The 22,368-nt window shown below is 41.5% G+C and overlaps 1 protein-coding gene across 4 annotated transcripts in view; it reads left to right on the plus strand.

The window, feature by feature from the left end:
* Positions 1-22,368, plus strand: part of mtmr4 (myotubularin related protein 4) — a 43,112-nt gene that overhangs the window by 15,942 nt on the left and 4,802 nt on the right. For 3 of the 4 annotated variants that reach the window (XM_026182842.1, XM_026182843.1, XM_026182839.1), the window contains 14 exons: positions 9,084-9,173; positions 12,992-13,108; positions 14,100-14,129; positions 14,684-14,766; positions 15,373-15,539; positions 15,636-15,732; positions 17,100-17,213; positions 17,310-17,500; positions 18,692-18,820; positions 19,565-19,676; positions 20,102-20,297; positions 20,439-20,624; positions 20,868-21,038; positions 22,094-22,248. In XM_026182842.1, coding sequence (XP_026038627.1) covers positions 9,084-9,173; positions 12,992-13,108; positions 14,100-14,129; positions 14,684-14,766; positions 15,373-15,539; positions 15,636-15,732; positions 17,100-17,213; positions 17,310-17,500; positions 18,692-18,820; positions 19,565-19,676; positions 20,102-20,297; positions 20,439-20,624; positions 20,868-21,038; positions 22,094-22,248 — 1,838 coding nt within the window. The remainder of the gene's footprint in view (positions 1-9,083; positions 9,174-12,991; positions 13,109-14,099; positions 14,130-14,683; positions 14,767-15,372; positions 15,540-15,635; positions 15,733-17,099; positions 17,214-17,309; positions 17,501-18,691; positions 18,821-19,564; positions 19,677-20,101; positions 20,298-20,438; positions 20,625-20,867; positions 21,039-22,093; positions 22,249-22,368) is intronic. The other variant, XM_026182841.1, reaches the window with a different exon arrangement.

Genomic DNA, 22,368 nt, shown 5'->3' on the forward strand with positions numbered 1-22,368 from the left:
GCTGCAGTTATTAAGTAACAGCAGTAACTTGATATAAATAATTGAATTATCTCAGAATGTTCTAGAGTACGAGGCGATGAAAAGGTGCTTCTGTTGCTGTCATCATTCACCTCTGTCGGATGGACAGCTTTGAGCTACTGGTATGTTGACTGACGGGGAGGAGAGGGGGGTGGGGAGCTGCCGGGACTAGGATGGGTAAGATGTTTTCATGCATTCACTGTTGCAGTCCCGGAGCACCAAAGTGTTCACTGCAGTGAAGGTCCTGCTTCTGAGTTAGGATGTACATGGGCTATGAGGAAGAGGCATGTAGAACAGGTGTTTGTTTTTGTTTATGCCTTGAGATGGTAAAGAAAAGGTTGACAACCAAGGATGTTGACCTCTGACCCCCTCAAGGTTAGCAGGTAATGAGCACAGGCAGTACAATGTGGCCATTAACTACTAACCTTCAGGAGGTCAGCTTTTCAACTACGCATTAAATCAAATCACACTTTCCTGCCAAGAGTCCCATGTTAGTAGCCACCTAAAGTTCATTTTTTGAGGCTGATATAAACAATGTCTGGTAAGATACCTAGTAAATTAAAAAAACAACAACAACATCTTCATACACAAATGCCAGTAATTTGAGATATACATTGTTTAAAAAATGACACTTACCTTTGAAGCCAGCAGACTTTCCATAGCCAGACTTTCTTTGTGTTAGCTATTTTGTCACTAGTATGAGGACAGTAGTTATCAACTTTCTTTGTTAACTCAGACTTTCTGTTTCATGCTCACATAAAAGGGGGTGTTTGGATTTTACTTTCTTCCCATACAAAATTGGCAGATCAAGAGCCAGCTGCTTTGGCCAGAGACATTATCAGAGGAACAGGTGATGAAACTTTTTTAAAGGATATTTAAAAGAAAACAGCAAAGGAAATACAGGTGGTGAAAATAATCATTAATCTTGTGAATTCATAGGTGAACGTGTTTATTTTCACCACTTGGTGAAACTTAATTACTCGCAAATTATAAAGCTAGCATTCTTTCAGCTATCACGCTTTGAGTATGTGGTCGATAAAAGAATCAGTGAAATTTTAGCCCTTCCACGTTTTATAATATAATATAAAAAAATGTTACTTAGCACCAAGAAAGCATCAGTAGTTTTGCAGGTATATAACACATCTAGAGGGAAAGATGTATTTCAAAAACTTTCATGGAAATGACAAGTTGAACAAAATATTTTTCTTCAAAAACTACAAATGTGAACCTTTTGAAAGTTTTGGGAACTATGAAATATGAAAATGAGACATTTCTAGCCTCTGGGACACATGCCAAGTCTGTACTAGTATTTCATAGTGATCCATAGTGTTTCAGATGGTTCAGCCACAGTAGAGGACTGGCATGCTGAGATCCTTTCAGGATTATCACATATATTTCACCTAGAGATTTATCAAGCTATTCCTCTGTTTCTTTATACAATACAGATTCCAAAAAAGATTTTAATAATACTGGCGAAAATTATATTGTCACAGTTTTTCTTAAAGAAAGCTTTGTTTGAAAAGCTGTCAGGTAGGATGAGTGCAGCTGCTCCTTCTCCCTCTCCTTTCTCTGTGAACAGATGTAGCCAGGCGTTCCGCAATTTATGATCTCTCTCCAATATGTCTGTGACGCAGCTGAGTCGGCACTTCTCCTGCGTCAGTGTCTGTATAATTTAGTATCCCCATCCTTTGTTGCTTAAGTGGATCAGAGCAGTCTTCTCCTGTGGAAGGAGGCTCCATCATTTTCATCATGGCCACCATTGTTGTAATCCCACAGTTGCGGGAGCATCTTCAGTTACTATTCTAATGTGCAATGTTGTCTGCAGTAAATGGAACTATAAACATATATAATTGAATTGGATAAGATTTTTCCATGACTCAGATTCTATTATTCCCACTAGTTAAATAAATCAGCAGTGTAAGTATAGCCAAAAGCTTATTGGGGGATGTGCCTTTAGGCTGTATCAGGCTGAATGCTAACTCTCTGCCTAATGCCAAGGTGGAAATAAACGGTAAACAGACTTTGTGTTATGACCCCCGAGGAAGACAACACAACAGAGATGAGGGACTGGGGAAAAAAAGCAAAGTGTGTAGCAAGTTATTGAAAGGAAAGGTACTTAATTTGTATTTGTTGTCTCAGTATAGCCATACCAAACCAAAGTCTGTACTAACCTATGTGAACGTTTATGCAAACCTTTTTTGGGATAATGCCAGCCAGTTTATTATATTGCTTCGTGTTTCACCAATATAGACAACCACCTCTGTACCCTAAATAATGAGTTTTGACACTCCAGTATGTATGAATAAAGACGTGGTTTGATGATCATTAGAATATTTTCCAGGCGTTTCCTAGGGTAGCTGCATAGGCGGAAAACAACTCATTTCTGATGCCAGAAATAAAACAGAATGACACCCAGTCATTCTGTTTTAAAGACAGGCCTGAAATATGGCAGAAACCACTCAGTTCAAAACAGACCTTCAAGGGTTACTCCTGGAAGACTTTCAAGGGGTAAAGAGTTAAAGGGAAAACTAACACAAAGGTGTCTCAGTAAGGGCTTTTGCCACCATAACCCTTTTCCTCATTTGGTGTTTTGAAAGTCAAACCATTCAGTGATGCCTCATGTCCTGTGGATATGGGCATTGTCTTCCTGGAAGAGGATAGAAATGTTTAAGGGGCGTCCATACAGATAGTGACAAGAGACTGTGGAATGTCGATCAGCTGCACCATCTTCAAGAGGCAACAGGCAAAGTGACAGTTAAATGTGAAAGTTAAATTTTCAACTTGAAGGCAGTCAGTCGACTTGTCTACCAGTTTGAGTGACAGATACCACTGGTTGATAAGTAGGGCAAATACCACAAAGTAAAGTGCAACAAACAAATCACTTAATATGTTAATGGTCCACACAGGAGGACTTTTTATAGATTAGCAGTGACTTGTCCTGTAAGTGTGTCTAAACCAGAACACCAACATGTCCCTCGCAAGACATCAGAGCCATCAGACGCCTAGACTGTCAGGGCCATCGGTTCATGCTTTTGCTTTAACTCGCTGTTCGCTTGATCGATTTGTTCTTACTTTGCTACAAAGTGTTACTCCAACTTTGTGCATTTTGGATGAATTCTATTCACGTAAAGAAAACCCTGCCCAGTTTATTTTTTTCAGTACTTGGAGTACTGCCCAGTTATAACACAAAAATGGGATTGATTGTTTAGAACACAGTGATCGATTGAACATTAATGTAGGCGGCAACAGGACAAGGAGAAAGAAATGTATTTAGAGAGATTTGTCATAGTCTGTCATCTTTGATCTGGACTTTTTTACTTAGAATCTGCTCCCTAGCTCTACTCAGAAAAATATCTTTGGCCTGGTTATTTTTAATGTTTATATAAAATGTTTTTCATTCTGCCCTGTCTATGCACCCTCTGCCTGCAGTCATTTTCGTCCTTTTTCCCCTCGCTTTTTTATTTAGAATCATCGTTTAATATATTTATCATGTCCAACACGGCAAATGACCGAACAGTTAAAAGCAGAGATGTAAGTGCGTGTTGTCCACATATTCAGTAGGTCACCTCGGCATCCTGTAGTGCTTCTCTAATCTGAAAAACTCTGGGACAAAGCACCAGTCAGATTAAGTAAATAATCTGGTGAGTAAGGACAGCAAATTGTTAGAAAAAGCTTTTGGGTGAAAGGGCCTCTAAAAAGAGGCTGTCGTATCCATGGAAACCAGACATTTATTCATGAACACTGTGCCAATGTCTCTTTCACTTTGTCTACCTATTCTGTCCTGTTTCCATTTGCATACATGCAGGACCATTTTCACACATGCTTTCCCCAGAGAAGTAAAACTTGGAAAAAGCAACTGTGCATTATTCCCTCCACATGCACGCTGCTAATCTGCCTTGCCACGGCTGTCTCGTTGGCTGCTACAGTAGCTGATATCATAGCTGATACTGTTTTGGTTATTATTGTTATCTTGATGTTTCATGTGCTATCAACTCTGACATTTATATTTGGTAAATGCACGGAGGCGTATGCGCGCATGCCTGTCAGCTCCAGCTTTTTGAGCTGGTTGGACAAAGGTGGGGGAGGGTGCGCAGGCTCGCAGCAGTGACGAAGCAAAAACGTGTCGGGCACAGGACAAGCTGTGCTCCATCTTTGAGAGCTGTTTAGAAGTGAGAGCATCCCTGTTTTCCTTTAATCTTCTGTAAGCTGATTGTCTGCTTGTGGAAACAAAAATCACAATATGGACAAAATAAACTCCCTCCAAAAAAGTGTCCAAATGTAATGACGGTTTTTAAAGCTAGGTCTTTAAGCATCATCTTTGTGCAAAGAATCTATGAAGCTGAAATGTACATATATCCATGTTTCCATGTAGTTCAATGAGTCTGTTCCTGTGGTATTTTTTTAAAATCTATTGCTGTTAATATAACAGCAATAGATTTTAGCTCATCGGGTAGTGTCTTGTGCTTCTAGGGCAACACAAAGTACATCGTGTACTTGTGGGAATCAGAGAAATGCTGTGTCAGAGCTCTGCAAGAGAAAAGTATAAATGTGGCCAAGAGTCTACCAGGTAATGCTGCCTGGGGTATTTGGAAACCAAACCAGATTAGATGGATTGTTGATGGGAGATGAAAGTGTGTGGCTGTGGTCCAAGTGTGTTTGCTTTTTTTTTTTTTTTTGTAAGATATTATGATGTAAATTGACACATTTTTACAGGAAAAACTGATTTGGAGGTTGGTTTTGGTTAACTTTAGAGTAATTGATTGTAATTGAATTTCTCAGAGGGACTATAATACTAGTGGCTGAAGTAATTTGATGTGGTGGTCGATCAGCCTGTGATAGGACCCCTCCAGAATGTGTTTCTTCTTAGAGAGGCACCACAAGTTGGTGTTTTTAAACTGAGGATTTTAACATTTGATTTGGTGGAAAACGCCATTCGTGTGATACTATATAATCTTAATTACATGCAGTCAACTGGAGTGAAAACATTTATGCTAACTCTCCAAAAAGTTGATTCTGTTCATCTGGACGTAGCGTTTTGTGGGAGAAACGTTTCGTCACTCATCCAAGTGACTTCTTCAGTCTCAGCTGACTGCAGGTTTCCCCAATCTTATAAACAGTACATTTGCATAATGACTGAAACCAGCCCACTGAAGGAACAATGGGCTGGGAGGTCAGTTCCTTAATCTGCACCTTAAACCTACACATACGGATCAGTATTTAAGGTTTGACTCTCATCATCCACTGGAGCACAAACTGGGTGTCATTAGGACGCTACAACACAGAGCAAACACCATCCCCACTGACACAGCGGCCAGGGAGGCAGAAGAACGGCACATCAAGAAGGCCCTGAGTAAATGTGGTTATCCCAGCTGGACTTTTGTCAAAGCTGGAAAGACGCTTAAAGAAAGCTCCAGCCGATCCAAGAGGGAAGGACAACTGCTGCCCAAGCGAAAACCTGTAGTGATCCCATATGTGTCAGGAGTATCGGAGCAGTTGAGACGCATTTTTTCTAAACACCGGGTCTCTGTGGCTTTTAAACCCCAAAACACGCTGCGCCAAAAACTGGTCCACCCCAAGGATCGGGTCCCCCGACACAAACAGAGTAACATAGTGTACGCTGTTAAGTGCCAGGAGGATTGCCAGGATTTATACATCGGGGAAACCAAACAACCTCTGGCGAAGCGGATGGCACAACACAGAAGAGCTACCTCGTCAGGCCAGGACTCTGCAGTCTATTCACACCTACAGGCCAGTGGACACTCTTTCAAGGATGAGGATGTACACATCTTGGACAGGGAGGAACGCTGGTTTGAGCGCGGAGTCAAGGAGGCCATTTACGTGAAAAGGGAAAGACCATCTCTGAATCGAGGAGGGGGCCTAAGGGTACATCTTTCGCCATCTTACACTGCTGTGATTGCAGCCATTCCCCACCTCTCTGTGAATGGTACTCATGGTCATTGATCAGTGGGTTTTGGTCAGTGGTTGTTGATCAATGGTCATGAGAATTTGCATAATTAAGATTAAGAAACTGACCTCCCAGCCCATTGTTCCTTCAGTGGGCTGGTTTCAGTCATTATGCAAATGTACTGTTTATAAGATTGGGGAAACCTGCAGTCAGCTGAGACTGAAGAAGTCACTCGGATGAGTGACGAAACGTTTCTCCCACAAAACGCTACGTCCAGATGAACAGAATCAACTATTTGGAGATTTACTTTCCTGGATGATTGAGAATGCATCAAGACATTCATGCTAACATTCAAGTTGTGATACCGATTCAGAGCTACTGAGAACAACAAATGAGTGTCATCATGGTGGCTTTGCTAGAATTTACATGAAAACTAAAAGGAGTTTCAACCCATTTTCTATCAGATTTCTGTTTGTTAACAAACAACAACGCACTCATTAAAGCATATTTATCTGGTCTAAATATAGATGATAATCACTGAACAGGAGTTTTTTCCTCTTCCTCACACACAGCACACTTTACTTGATCGTTGCATTACAAAACCACCACTCTCCCCTCATTTTGAGTGTGCATTTATATGAAGATGGAAACGCAGCATTACCGTGAACGTAAAGGCAACATTTGGAGGAAACGGAGCCTGCAGTAATAGATAGCACTTACCACTGGAGCAACTCATTAGGGGGTTTAAATGCCTCACATGGACACATTCACCATGACACCCACCTCTGTGCCAATCATCACCACCACTGTTTATTGCAAATTATACTATAATAAAGTAACAGATGACTTTCAGTTGGGATTTATCACTTTTCTCTCCCATTGTCAGACTTCTACCCCCGTGCCTACCTCAAAAGGCCCTTTTTGAGAGAGGGAACGCCCTGGTAGCTGGATATTCTCCCTTCCAAGGGTTGCCAAGAATTTGACACCTGTGCTGTTTTGTCCATGCAATACCTAAATCTAGAGCTGCATCCAGCCATCCTCTCCTGCACTGCTTAGCCACCTTGGGGTGCCAACTGTTTTCATCATCCATGACAGCACCTGTGCTATCACAGATGTATGTTTTTAGCTCACTGTAATTATTACCTACTGATGGAGCTATGTCACATAAGCTGAAAAATACTGCCTTTTCATTGTCATTATTACTTGTGATGTGATGCTTTTAGGAAAATGTTGGTGATTGGTGACTTGTAGGTGAGGGGTTGTCACTGTAGGGACACTATGTCCATCTGTTACCAGCCCAATGGGTGGTATGCTTATCGTGTGGTTTAATTACCAGTTTGAGCTCCGGATTACAGATGTAACCACTGTAAACACAGCAGGAGTTCTCTGTGGTCAGACATCAGTTGGTTTCTGATATAATTCCTGAAATTTCAGCATGTCCTCCTCTTGGGATGCAGTGTTAAAGGTTTTTCATTTTCAGGTTAATTTCACTTTGTTCTTACTGTCTTGTATTCGAATCCGTATTTTAAAATTAAACAACATTTTCAAACGCAATACTGTAATTGATCTCGACGCCTCCTCATGCCATTTTTTTTTTTTTTTGGGGGGGGGGGGTTAATATGCATGGGATCTTTTTTCATTTTGCTTTTTAAAATTGAATAATTTCACCTAACTGATACTTTGCTGTTGTGTGGTTTATTTGTTTTTGTTTTTTTTTTAAATATACTATAGCTATCTTGGTGGGATGCTAGAAGACTCAGTGGATATGATTCACAGAAATAAACCACCCAGTTAGGCCTCTATTTCTGATTTTATTATAAAACCAAAATGACACAGGGTCGTACTCAAATGGAAAAGTGAAAATCCAGCAGAGCAGTAAAGTGGCAGAAATGACACAGCACCTGAACGAGAAGGATTGGAACTTATTCGTGTTATAGCACAAAGCTAGAAAATTGTTGGACATGTACCGCACTAATGTACCATACTATATACACTATAGAGTATAGAATGGTATATTGGGGAAGATGTTAATTTGCTTAATGTGCTTACTTTTGAATTATGAAGTTTAAAAAAAAAAAGATTATAATAAATTATTTGCAAAACATTGGTGTTTTTAGAATAGGGATTAAAGAGAATAAAAGCCAAGGGCATGTCCTTCAGTTTCATCATGTGATTGCTTTTCACCTCTTTAAGTCCAGTGATTGAAGTATGACCTGATGAACATATTTGCTCAGCCCGAGTTGGACACAGGGCCCTAAGCTTCAAGGACAGACTCGACTGCCATCATTGTTCCTCTCGTTCTCATCTCCGCCACTCCTTAAAGTGTTGCAGTCTAATTTTAGCCGACCATCTATTAGAAGAGAAGTGAACTTGAAAAGACTGCAGCTGTTTTTTGTTTTTTGTTTGTTTGTAATTTCTAAGAAACTGAGAAATATTTGCTATCATATTTGCAATCAAAATAGTTACATTTATTATCTGTATGTATTTTTTTATGCCCCAAGGAACTTTTTAAACTATAGTGAAGCATGACTCATGAAAAACCTTTTTTTTAAAAAGGTAAAATCCTCAAGTTAATCACAGTATCTTTGTTTACACTACACCCAGTCACATAGTGCACTGGTTTGTGATAGGCAGCACTGGGTATCTTTTACACTTGCAGTAACCACCTGCACTGCAGTGCCAAAGCAAACACACTGCAAACATCAAAAGTTGCATTTCTTTTTCAGCATTAGTATTCATCAGGCAAGAAAACTGTCAGTCATAAGCAAGTAATAAACATTTTAAATGGTTTGGCACATTGACCTAACACAAGCTTGTGTACTACTTCTTTTCCTTCTTCAAATGTATAATTTTAGGGCCCTCGCAGTAAATTTTTAATCTCCTATGTGATGTCTGACCTGGCTGCAGGAGATTGCAAAACTCTACCTGGCACGTATGAACCAATGAACTACCAGAGCCAAAGGACCTGATAAAAGCAGTGAGAATATTAACTCTGGGTTTGGTTGTATTGATTGTTTCATGTCTCTTCACATGCTTCAGTATTGCTATCAACAAACTATATGGACTTTGTGTGTTGCTTCAGTTTCTCATATGTAGTCTCACATGAATCACGACAGAAGTATTTCTCTTTCTATCGCTGGATTGTGTTTGTGTCTGACAGGGTGAAGAGGGGCCTCCCAGTCTGGAGTACATCAAGGCCAAGGATTTGTTCCCCCAGAAGGAGCTGGTGAAGGAGGATGAAAGCCTTCAGGTGAGGTGACAACCACTTCTACAGCACGGTCCCATCTGCTCTCACGCCCAGCAACATGACTTAATATTAGAAAACCAGGAACAAGTGTGGCACTTCTAGGTTGTGATGTTAAATCTTGGTGGCTAATAAAATCAATGTTCCTCTGAAACACCCTCACCTTGACGCCTGGTCATCTCATGATTTCCGAGATATTACTGCACAAGTCTCAACTCGACAGGCTTGAGGTCAAACATGGAAGAAGTGATGGTGATGGGGACCCAGAGGAATGCTTTTGTTTTTTTCACTGTCATGTAGCTCAACTTTTTCCTGTGCTAAACACTGACGAAATTAATTAGCTATTAGAATAACAAGTATTTCCATTTGAATGCAGCAATTGCCCACACTCTCTACAGATAAAGTATCATAGAGTTCTAATAAGAAAACAAATTCTCTTCAGTAAACTTTTTTTTAAAACTGGTTCTGAATTAAGCCAGCATGTAAAGAAAAGGGATATTTTTATGCAAAGCTTTAATAAGGAGAGCAGGAAGTTGTTTTGCACGTACATATGAAAGGACTGAATTGTGGCTGAGGCCTTTCTTTAAGTGCATTGGTTGTAAAGGAGCACTTGTGCTTGACCTACTTTAAAGCATTTATTTTATGAATATAAATGTAAATGTTCATATTATTAACATAAAAAGGCTAAATACATATATGTAGTTGGCCTGTTGAAGATCAACTTCTAAATACAGTAGAAATTTTACTTGAGAGGTTTGTATATGTGAGCCATACTGCAGAATAGACTACCCCAAGCTGTTCCAAAAATGTTTTACATAAATATATTAGAAGCCGCTGCAGAGGATAAAAAGGTTCAGAAACATTTAGGTCAGTTTAAGTGAGAAGGATTTCAAAGTCTGTTCCAAGTGAGGATACAAGTAGCAGAACTGTGATGGCTAACTTGCGCTTGACCCTCTGGTGTTAAGCTGGCGCTCTGTGGCTGTCTGCTGGTTAATGGAGCTTAGCATCATGTGTCTGGAGCACTGGACAAAGGAAAAATGGAGGGAGGAGGGGCCTGGGGTCACTATCTGTTGTTTCTTTTTTGTGGCTTTCAATTGAAGCCACTTGAACTGCAGGGAGTATCAACCTGTTCAAATGTTTTATTATTAAAGTGCTATGCTTTAAAGGGCTTTGTGTCAAAGGTATTTTGTATATTTTTTCCAACTGAGCAGTGTGCAAAGGAAGCATGGCTGTATCGTAGTCTGCTAGCAAAGTTTATGAGAGCGTCTTTTAATCTGCTGAATTCTTATGGCAGAATCTTTCTGTTTCTGCACTCTTACGCTTGCTTCCCTTCCCCTTGCATTCACACATGGAGTCACACATTGTATCTGTGCTTTTGTGTGACTTTTTGTGCATGTGTAGGCTCTCCCATGATGGTTTCACTGACAGCTGATGTCTCTTACTGCGGACAAATTGCAGGCATTTCCCCACCCCACTGTATTTATTACCCTACTGCCTTCCCTCCTGCGTGCGTGCAAGTCATGGAGCATGCTTTCAGTTGCGCGTACATTTGCTCACGTGCATGTCCTAACAGGCAGGCTGCTTAAACCGGAAGTCACGACTCACAAGTCAGTGTTTTCTTTTTTTGCCTCTTTAAATGGGGCTTTCTACTCACCCTCCCTCCCCCTCTCTCTCGTCATATTTATGCTGCTGAAGGCTTCGTAGAGGAAACGTGACACAGTATCTTATGCTGCACTTGCTTGCTGCCAGTGACTCATGCACCTACTTTTGGAGCACAGCTTGTTTAATGCAGCTTGCAGTCTGTACAGCATGTTAACTATGGCACTTCTAGCAACACACTTCAAGTCTTTTCCACAGCAGATAAATGTGTACACTCTCTACCTGAATTTGTTTATTTCTACTGCCACTGAGCCAGTATTTAATGAAATCATATACCTTTCCTTTGCTTTTGTGGCGTTTTCCTTTTATATATTGTAAAACAGTATCCTCGGTCCTTTTCCTCAGTCAGTAGCTACATGGTTTTTAAGCTTAACCTAGGTGTCAGCGCCATTTGTCCTCCTGTCACTTTCAAGGACAGGAGGACAGTTGAAAAACTGAAATATTTTAATCCCCTAAGATATTTCAAAGTCCCGCTCTATTGTGCCGAGAAGGAGGGGGCTGCTGCTGCCTATATTTGGCTCTGCTGATGTCTGAGCGCAGAGTACTATGTGCTCCATTTCCCAGTTTAAGCTACACTTTTTTTCCCCCTCGTCATGCTTCCTGTCTCGATTCATGTGGAAGTTTTCAGTTATTGATGAGCAGCAGGTGCAGTGATAAATAGCAGGGCTTTTTTTTTTTAAAAAAAAAACAACAAACAAACATTTTTATGGATCAGCCATCATCAACATCTTTTGACCTCTTACCACTCGATGGGATTTCTACATAATAGTCCTGCTTTATTTTAGAGTTTTATGCAATTTGGCATGAGAGTAAATAGTCTGTTGGACTGGATGGAGTGATGGGAATATCGGTCACATTTAGCTTTTTGTGCTGTGGAGTTCTTCTTTCAGCAGTGTTAGCTGTTTCAAGTGGGCCTGCTATAGCCTTGCATTTGCTCTGCTGCATGTTGTCTTTTTTTAACATGCACTAGTGGGTCCTCTTCAGCATGACTCAGCAGTGCATGCTAATACAGAATGAGGTAATGTTGTCTCTAAGCAACACTTTCCTCACTACTTAGCAACTCAACAACAAGACCGGTGTCGCACTTTTCATTAGTTTGAAGCAGCCATAGCACAATAACTGTGCTCGTGCCAATCGCATCCAAGTGACAACTAAGGAAAAAAAGTGTGTTTTAGTCAAGACGGAATGGGCCTAACACAGTCCCCCAGTTCATCACAAAGCCGAGAGTGTTTCACAAAGTTATTTTATAATCTAACACTTGTGCTCCTGGTCAACACCATTTATTCAAGATCTTTTGTTTCAGTGCATCTTTTTTTAATTATATTGAAAAAGCAGTAAAGTAAACAGAATAACAACAAGAGCAGCTGGTCTGAAACTGATTAAAAGCTTCCGGTTTTAGATAAATGAAAAGATGTTTTGGGAGTCGGCACGTGCAACCATGTGTCTCTTCCACTCTGTCGACTTTTAAGATAATACCCTGCCTCAGAATGAAATGAAAAATGTTCTGTTAACCTCTGTTGGGAAGCAATTACCTTAATGTAGGGGTCTCGTTGCGGCTGAAGCCAGGGCTTGGCTGCGACTAATCAAATGGCCATGGAATGTTAATGGACAGTTTGGGATCCCTCTCCCTCTACACCGGAGCAGACAGTCTCCCTCCTACCAACAAGCCCCTCTGTGCTAACAAAGGCTCTTCTGTAAAACTCATATGCCCTAATTGGACAGCTACACATGCACGCTTTTTCTCATGTCCCTCTTTTTCTTTTATCTTCAATATTACTCTGACAGGATGATCACAAGCTGTCAGCTATGCTGGGTATTGCTTATAAAAATGAAATGCCGTGCCAATATGATATTTGAGTTTAAGTACCTCTAAAAGTATGACAAGGAGCTTAACAGATCATGTCACATATCTTGCTGTTTTGCTCTGAGATTACTTTTTTTCTTTTTTTGACCAAGTTAAATTTAATTTGTCATTGTCCAAAAATGACATTCCCACAATCAATATTTTGAATGAGTTGCACCAAAACTGAGGACGCAGCATTAACATAATATGTTCTGTCAGGATTAGACTTCCAGTAGATTGAATAAAGCTGTTAAATGCGTGCTGGTGTAATGTTTCATGCACATGAGACTTAAACAGTTCCATTGTTTTTGGGTCTTTGCAGGTGCCGTTCCCAGTTCTTCAGGGGGAAGGTGTGGAATATCTTGGCCGTGCTGATGAAGCCATCATTGCCATTTCTAACTACAGACTTCACATCAAGTTCAAGGACTCAGTCATCAATGTGAGTGCATGTCTCTGACAACAAACCTAACAAAGAATCACAGAACTGTCACTTCTGCCAGAGCCCTATGCCACCAGCAGAGGAGAGGGAAGGATGTTTAGTTTGGATGCAATTAGACTTTTTCCCTTCCCCCATATAAGTTTTCATTAAGAAATAACTGTGGCAACAAGGCAAATAAACTTTCAATGGGGTACCCATTGAGCACTTTTAGCTTACTTGGCATGTAGTTGTTTGTACCAAGGTGAAATCACAGGAGCACTAGACCCTCTAATCCTGAAACCACAAAGGTTTAATGTGACATCCAGGCTGGCAGTGCTCTCCACCAGCTCGCTCCTGCTGACGTCAGGCCTTGCTCAAATACAAATAGGCTGGTTGTTTGCATTCACTGGCAATGAAAATCCTTCTTCCCAAATCCATGTCATCTTTTCCAGAAGGATTCAGCTTCTGGAAAAGATGACAGTTTTAAAAACGAAGGAGGTGGCGAGGGCCAATCACCGAGGCACGTCCTCACCTTAACTTTAAGCAGAGGAGAGTGAGATTACCACACAAAGTTCAAATGTCACAGACTAACAGTCCTTATCAAACTGATTTCCTACTTAGACAGACTCCTGCCTTGACCCCAGAAGCACACATGAACTGTATGAATGCCAGCAAACAACCTTTCACCCACACCTCCCCTTCACAACTCTTTACAGCCTCTTACTTTTAAGCTGTTTTCTTGCCCTTTACTCCCGCCTGTGTTTGTCTTTCTCGTCATGATTTCCATTTGACTTGGCCATGTGCTACAAATAGTGCACAGCGTGATGTGCTCGGTTGTCTTTTCATCTCGCAGCCTCTTTGGTGTTTACTTTCCTTTTAACTCTTCATTTCCCAATGCCTCCTTTTTGGGTTTAATAGTTTGTTGTTTTGTTTTTTTCCATTTCCTCCTGTCTTATTTCTTCCCTCCCTCCTTCTCTCCTTGTCTGTGCTCCATGGTGTCACTGTGTTTTAGACCTACCCAGGTGTGGACATTGACATATCTGTGAGTACCATATGATAAAACATCACCCTCTGCCATAGTCTAGACAGCTGTCATTAAGCTCCTCTTCACTTTACATGATTGGGATGCACTGAGGCCAAACTGTAATTTACATTCAGCAGAGTGGTAGATGGATTAATCATTTTGTGAAATGACTGTGTCGCCAGCACTCTTTCTCTTGAATTAAACTGGCCATTATTTGTAAAAAAGTGCGCATACATAGTCCTTATGCTCAAAGGTTTGTCCATAAGGGATTTTTTAAACCTCGTCGGGGGTTCATTAACATCGTACTCTAAAGTACCACTTACCTGCTTGAAAAGCATAAGGGACGGCAGGTTTGTAGCTGTCACATGGTATCATAACAGTTCTAGAGGCAAAGTTGGAACACCAGTGTGGCCTTTTGTTCCTCTGCAGTCAGGTTAAAGGTTTACTTAGTGTGTCTAACCTGGATACAGTCTGTACTAGACCAGAGGGTGGTAATTTCTCTGCCAGTGTGCTGTCTGCTCACACAGTGGACCATCAGGCTAAATGCACGTGCTCTCTGTCTCCCTCTGCAGGTGCCTCTCAGGCTGATAGAAAGTGTAGAGAGCAGAGATATGTTCCAGTTGCACATCATTTGCAAAGACTCTAAAGTTGTCAGGTAAGAAGAGCCCTCACTCTTACACTCTCTTACAGCACAGTACTCTGATACACATTTGAATTAGTAATACTATGGGTTCATTTAGGAAACTGTACACATTACCAATTGTAAATTGTACACATAACAACAGACTGACCGAATTTGGAGTTCAGTTTGACTTACTTGAGATCAAATTAAGCAATAATGTAAAAGGACTTGACATGGAGAAAAAGTCAAATTATGTGTTTTTGCAGAACTGTACTTGTGACTAAAATCATCAATGACTACAACTTGTGACGCACTGTCATTCACCCACCTTAGATAGGAAATGTAAAATAATATGTAGGTAATACTTTTTTGAAACTAAGGTTTCAAAGGTAATAAAGGGTGTTGGTAAATTCTCATCTTTGTGTTCATGAACAGTTTAAAACCAGTGGAACTGTCGCATACTCGGTAGCAGATGTGCCCAGCAGCATTTTGGTTCCACATTATTAAGCAACCACATTACTACTCTGGTTTAAAGGCTGGAAAATCACAGAACAGCTGATTTGTTTTGTTTTGTTTTTCTCCTAGTCCCCAGTGCATGAAGGGTTTGTTGGATCTCACTAATCTTTCTAATCTCCACAGATGCCACTTTGCAACGTTCAAGCAGTGCCAGGAGTGGGTCAAACGTCTGAACCGGGCCATAGCACACCCATCACGGCTGGAGGACCTGTTCGCCCTGGCCTATCACGCGTGGTGTCTAGGAGGCAGCGCTGACGATGAAGATCAGCACCTTCATCTTTGTCGCCCAGGTTCACACACATTCGTTCACAGTTTTAGAACAAGTAAATGTTTGAGAGGGCATTTTTCATTTATACCCTCGCACCATGTTCTATGTGTGTTTGTAGGTGATCATGTACGTCAGAGAATGGAAATGGAGGTCAAGAGGATGGGCTTCGATACTCAAAACATCTGGAGAGTGTCTGATATCAACTGCAACTACAAGTATGTCACTGATGCTTAACCATGAGAAGCACAGCAGGTATATCCTGATGACTGCATCTAGTTTTAGTAGTATAGAATGGTGTCATGATAAAGAGTAATGATTGGATAGTTGACGGTGAATGGCAGAATTTTAGAGTTAGTTACTTTTTGATGAGATCCAAGGTTTTTCAGAATGAGTGTCACCAGGGATGGGAGGGAAGAAAAGGGTACCTCAAAGTGAAAGGCAACACCTAGAAGCAAATTCCACATCTTTTAGATATATGACTTTGATGTTTTCATCATCATCCACTGTGACTAGAAGTCTTAATTGATTAATGGATGTCCAATAGGTACACTTTAAACAAGACAAGCTAATGGCTAATCTAGGATGTCTTTAAAGCTGCAATTTTCCCTGTCATTGAAACAAACAGCGCGCTGAGGCTACCAGGTTGGGTAGTTCAGCCTAAGATAAACTGTATTAAGGCAGTCACCTAAGTAGAAACAATAGACTGAATGGGTGTATGAGTGTGTGCACCTGTACATCGGGGTCTCCTTTGCAGTCTGGGTAAATAAATGCTACAAAAAAAAAGGTCAGTCTGTTTGGAGGGCCCAGGAGAACACACCCCACTGAGACAGACACACACACACACACACACATAGGACAACTGGCTAATTAAACAAGTCACAGCCTGCTGAGGCCCATGACTCAGCACTGTATTTTATACACACACACACACACACACACACACACACACACACACACACACACACACACACACAGTCTCTCTCCCTCCTGCTATTAGACTCTGAGCAAGTGAATATAATTTGAAGAAAGTATCCTGGGAGAGAAAGAGGAGAAAGCAGAGACAGATGGAGGTTTCTGATTTGTTTTCTGGTCTAGCTGAGATATTGATGCTGCAGTGACCCTGAAAACCAGAACATTTTAGGGAATGTCCTTTTGCAGCCAGTTTCATCTTGGTTTTCCTCATCAAAAGATAATGCAGCATTATAAACTGTTTTAAAACTTCCTTTAGAACAGGGGTGTCAAACTCAAATACACAGTGGGCCAAAATTCAAAACTGGAACAAAGTCGCGGGCTAACATTAATATTTATTGAAAAAAAAATCTTCCTCCAGATATAAGAATGACTCTTTTCTTATGGACTCAAACAAGTTTTGCTGAAAAACTGAATATGGAACAAGCAAAGCTTAATACTAAACAATATATACCGGTATATATTAGCTGTATAATACCAGTAAGCCAGCTCTAATAGTAATTTGGTATGGCTTCGTGGGCCAAATGTAATTTGGCTGCGGGCCAAATGTGGCCCGCGGGCCAGAGTTTGACACCTATGCTTTAGAACCTCTAACTACCTGTTCATCCTGTAGGCTGTGCTCCAGCTACCCACAGAAGCTTCTGATTCCAATCTGGATCACTGACAAGGAGCTGGAGAGTGTGGCTTCTTTTAGATCCTGGAAGAGGATCCCAGTGGTGGTCTACAGGTAACTTTGTGTGCATGTTTTCTCCAGCTTATATGGGTGCAAGCTGAAGAAAATCCATCATTTTAGGTTAATTAACTCTGTAACCTTCGTTTCCAGGCACCAGAAGAACGGGGCAGTGATCGCCCGCTGTAGCCAGCCTGAGATTAGCTGGTGGGGCTGGAGGAACACAGATGATGAGTATCTAGTTACGTCCATCGCTAAGGCCTGTCAGATGGACAGCGGAACCAAGGGTGCACAAACAAATCGACAACGCGGGGAAGCTACTGACTCTTCCGATGGTGATTTTGGTAATCTTGCTGTTTGATTTTCTTTGCACGTCCATACTTGCACTCCTCATCCATTTGCACATCTCTGCATTACACGATGACCCTGTTTGTCAAATTAAACCATCCAGGGTCTAAATTCACTCGTTTTCTTAAAGTCACAGCTAGTGATCGCATCATATTGCAGTCTACTCAGGCAGCCCACACACCTATACCAAACAGAGTGCTTCCAGTAGTGAGAGTCTGAAACAGACTCTCTCTCTCTGCAGTCATCCAGACACATAACAGCAGATCACGCTGTGCAAACCTGGCCAAACACTCTCTAACTCTAGACTTCTTTCACAAACTTTGACCAGAGAGAAAGAGATGCATTTATCTGTTGTTTAATTATCAACTTTTACTTCCAAGAGAACCAACACATAATAAATTGTAATGTAACTGCATTTTCAATAATACCTGCAAATACATAAATACATCATCACCAATTTAAAGTATAAAGGTAGCTGATTAACATGAATCGCTTTTATTGTGCACACCATAAATTTAATTAGCTTCTTTTTAATCAGCACTTTGAACTTTGAGAGGAGATCACTAAATTTCCAGGTTGTAAACAGCCTCTAATAGCTGGGACTCTGGTGTTTTCAGAGCTTTGCAAGCATTCACAGTTCTGGGAATGTGTTTTGTTTTTGTTTTTTTCCATTGCTGATGTTCTCCTTTTTAACAGAAAGTACATGCATCAGTGTTGCTGCATTGTAATTATTGTGAGTTACAGAAAGTAGGACAGCTGTCAGCACAGCTTTCACAGTTCAGAAAAACAACTCTTTGTATCTTTTTCAGTGGTTTTGCTTTCCTTTTCCCCCCTCCATATTAACTTATAAGGAACACACAGATATGTCAAATTACAGAAAGTGATAAAAGAGCTTTTAACACAATTAGAGAAGGGTGCAGAGAGAAGTATTTCAGTTCCAGTCGTCTTTCTCTGCAGAAGCTGTGGGAAGGAGGCTTCTTGACTTACCAGGTAACACAGTGGTGTTCATCATGAGGAGATATTGATTTTCAGTAGGTTACAAATAGAGTCAGTTTCTCTTAATCATGTTCCCTTCCCTTCTTGACACCGTCCTCCTCCTTTCACACTTTCTCTTTCTTCCTTTCCCTGGCAGGTCGATTCGCATTACACTGTCTGCTCATAATGATCAGAATCTTCTCTTTCCCCAGACTCATCTCTGACGGGCGGCTCCAGCTGCAATGACAACACTGTGACACAGAAGCTGCTGATTCTGGATGCTCGCTCATACACTGCTGCAGTGGCTAACCGAGCTAAGGGCGGAGGCTGCGAATGTGAAGGTTGGCATAATCCCAAAACATTTTGCACCATCTTCAAAAAGTCAAATTAAACTAGAAACATTGTCATCTGTGAACCTTATCTGGAGTGTGTGTGTATCATTTGGCGTCTGATTCTACTGAGTCAAGCAGACAGGAAACTCGGTGAGAAGTAAAACAGTGTTTTTACTCAGTACTCTAAAATTGCCTGCTTGTGGTGACTTAACATAATTTTAATATCCAACTTTATAATTCCTCTCAGCTCTATGGAGCTTAATTATTTTTTAATTACTTATGTAACAATCAGAAACAATTTGAATAATACTAAAGCCAGCTGGACAAGTATATGGGTAATTATATCATAATTCAACTTTTTCCTTGATCAGCTTGAATATTTAAAACTAATGGCTTTCAGATAGGCTCTGCTATGATGGCAGTTTAGAGGATATTGGTTGTGATTTGTAGCTTTTGCACACACTTTAATTCTTGTCAGTGCTCATGTTGTTAGACCTGTCTTATAGAAATCATCCTTTACAGAGCAAGTTTAAAATGTTCTTCGTGTAGTTTTTGATCACACATCTGTTTAACAAAGTGCTGTTTTTCCATTCTGGAAACAATCCCCTCTCTCTACAGTGACTTGCTAACACATTTAGTGCAGTCCAGTTTGACTAAATGGACAATGTTATTGCTACCAGTGACTACACACAGTCACTGTTAGATGACTATGAATGTTGCACTGAAAGCAAATTGTTGTTTGTTTGTATTCAGAGTACTACCCCAGCTGTGAGGTCATGTTCATGGGAATGGCCAACATCCATGCTATCCGGAACAGTTTCCAGGCTCTCAGGGCTGTCTGCAGTCAGATCCCCGATCCAGGAAAGTAAGTTGATCTATGTGACCTTTCTCTCTGACCGGCTCTGGCCTCATTTGCACTTCCCTCCACCTTCTCTGTTTTAGTGGGTTCACCACACAGTAAGGCAACACCACACAGGCACAGGAACACAGTCCTGTTCCTGCTGGGCTTGCCAGCTGTCTGTCTGTACACGTCAACCAACAGCACATGTGTGTTATGGCTGTCCATTTGTTCCCATGTTTACATGCGTTTTCAATACGTCAGCTGTGTGTATTTTACATCGAATGTGTGAAGTGAAGCAGAAAGGCCTCCAGAGAGGTGCCTCCCTGCTCTGTCATAGCTAACCCAAATAACCCAATCTATGCTGTATCCTGCTGTATCAGATTACCTCAGTTATGACATATTCCATATAGGTTAGTTGTTGCCTAATCAACCCCCTCTCGTGTTTCCAGCTGGCTTTCAGCACTGGAGAGCACCCGTTGGCTGCAGCACCTGTCGGTCATGCTGAAGGCTGCCACTCTGGTATGTTCAGCAGTCGAGCGGGACGGTCGTCCTGTCCTGGTACACTGCTCAGACGGGTGGGACCGCACGCCTCAGATTGTAGCCCTCGCCAAGGTCCTGCTGGACCCCTACTACAGGACATTAGAGGTGAGCATCTGCACAGTTCAGTATTAATCTAATGTATTTGATTTTTAAATGACATGCAGGCATATTCTCATAGATATGGTAAGCACTTATTTTGCTGGATTCTCTTGTTGCTTTTGGTACTGACTTCTGTGCTATCCACAGGGTTTCCAGGTGCTCGTAGAGACGGAATGGCTGGACTTTGGTCATAAGTTTGGGGACCGCTGTGGCCACCAGGAGAACTCAGACGATGTGAGCGAGCAGTGTCCCGTCTTCCTGCAGTGGCTGGATTGTGTTCACCAGCTGCTCAAACAGTTCCCCTGCCTGTTTGAGTTCAACGAGGCCTTCCTGGTGGGTGGTTGGACAGCACTCTATACTAGTCTGTCTTACGCATTAATCTCTACATGTTCTTTAAACTTCAAAAAGTGGCCAGGATTACATGAAACCATACATTTGGCCTAATGAATAAAGTCTTGGGTCACATGGTCATGTTTCACATCAGTCAGCTGTCTCACACACACCGACAATGAGAGTTAAAGTTAATCAGTGCTGTAATTAAAGGCCTGACTTGATGCATCTTCTTCACATGTCCAGGTCAAGTTGGTGCAGCACACATACTCGTGTCTTTACGGCACGTTTCTGTGCAACAACGCTCGTGAAAGGGAGGCAAAGAATATCTACAAACGCACCTGCTCTGTGTGGTCTCTGCTTCGCACAGCAAACAAGAACTTCCAGAACTTCCTCTACATCCCTTCTCATGACATGGTACCTGCCGGTTTTCACAGCTTTTGTACAGGGTGGGCCATTTATATGGATACACCGTAATAAAATGGGAATGGTTGGTGATATTAAAGTCCTATTTGTGGCACATTAGTATATGTGAGGGGGCAAACTCCTCAAGATGGGTGGTGACCATGGTGGCCATTTAGATGAACAGTTTCCTGGAAAGTGGATTGGTTGTCGTGGGCCAGTTGAATGGCCCCCAAGGTCTCCCGATCTGACCCCCTTAGACTTTTATCTTTGGGGTCATCTGAAGGCAATTGTCCATGGTGTGAAGATACGAGATGTGCAGCACCTGAAACTACGGATACTGGATTCCTGTGCTGGCATTTCTCCTGCGGTGTTGCTATCAGTGTGTGAAGAGTGGGAGAAGAGGGTTGCATTGACAATCCAACACAATGGGCAGCGCATTGAACACATTTTATAAGTGGTCAGAAACTTGTAAATAACTCATGAAAGAATAAAGTTACGTTGAAACCAAGCACACCATTGTTTTTCTTGTGACATTACCAATAAGTTTGATGTGTCACATGGCCCTCTTCCTATTGAAAAAACAAAAGTTGTATCCAAGATGGCTGACTTCTAAATGGCCACCATGGTCACCACCCATCTTGAGGAGTTTGCCCCCTCACATATACTAATGTGCCACAAACAGGACTTTAATATCACCAACCATTCCCATTTTATTACGGTGTATCCATATAAATGGCCCACCCTGTAGTTTAGTATAGTTGCAGCTGGAAGTTGCTTCCTGAGTGTTTCCTTTTAAAGCCACTGTGCTTTTCAGAAAGTGTTCAGTGAGGGGACTTGCTGAAGGAAACTGTTGATCATAGTAATGATCATAATCTTCAGTCACGATCTCAGTGAGCACAATAAGTGTTTTGATTAATGGATAATGTGACTCCAATTTTGAACTTCAGTATGATTAAAGATTAAATCTATCCTACTTTCCCTGCCATCCTCTCTGATGCACGTTCAAAGAGTTTGGATCTTAGACGCCATTACTATGTACTTATCCTCCCGGTGCATTTGTCTGCCAGGTGCTGCAGCCAGTCTGCCATACTCGGGCACTACAGTTGTGGACAGCAGTCTACCTGCCCACCTCCTCCCCCTGCACTGCTGTGGATGATTCTGTGGATCTCTACCTCCCGCCCTCCATCACAGGAGATGAGCTTACCTCCCGTTCCCTGGACAGGTCTGTTTGTCTGAACAATACTATTGCCGCAGTCTGACTAGTAATGTTATGGCAAACAGTCAGACTGCCCTCTAGAGTTCAAAATGGAGAACTGTATTACTGCATTTTATACACATTAAA

The sequence above is a fragment of the Astatotilapia calliptera genome, chromosome 10 (genome assembly GCF_900246225.1).
Source record: "Astatotilapia calliptera chromosome 10, fAstCal1.2, whole genome shotgun sequence".
NCBI lineage: Eukaryota > Metazoa > Chordata > Actinopteri > Cichliformes > Cichlidae > Astatotilapia > Astatotilapia calliptera.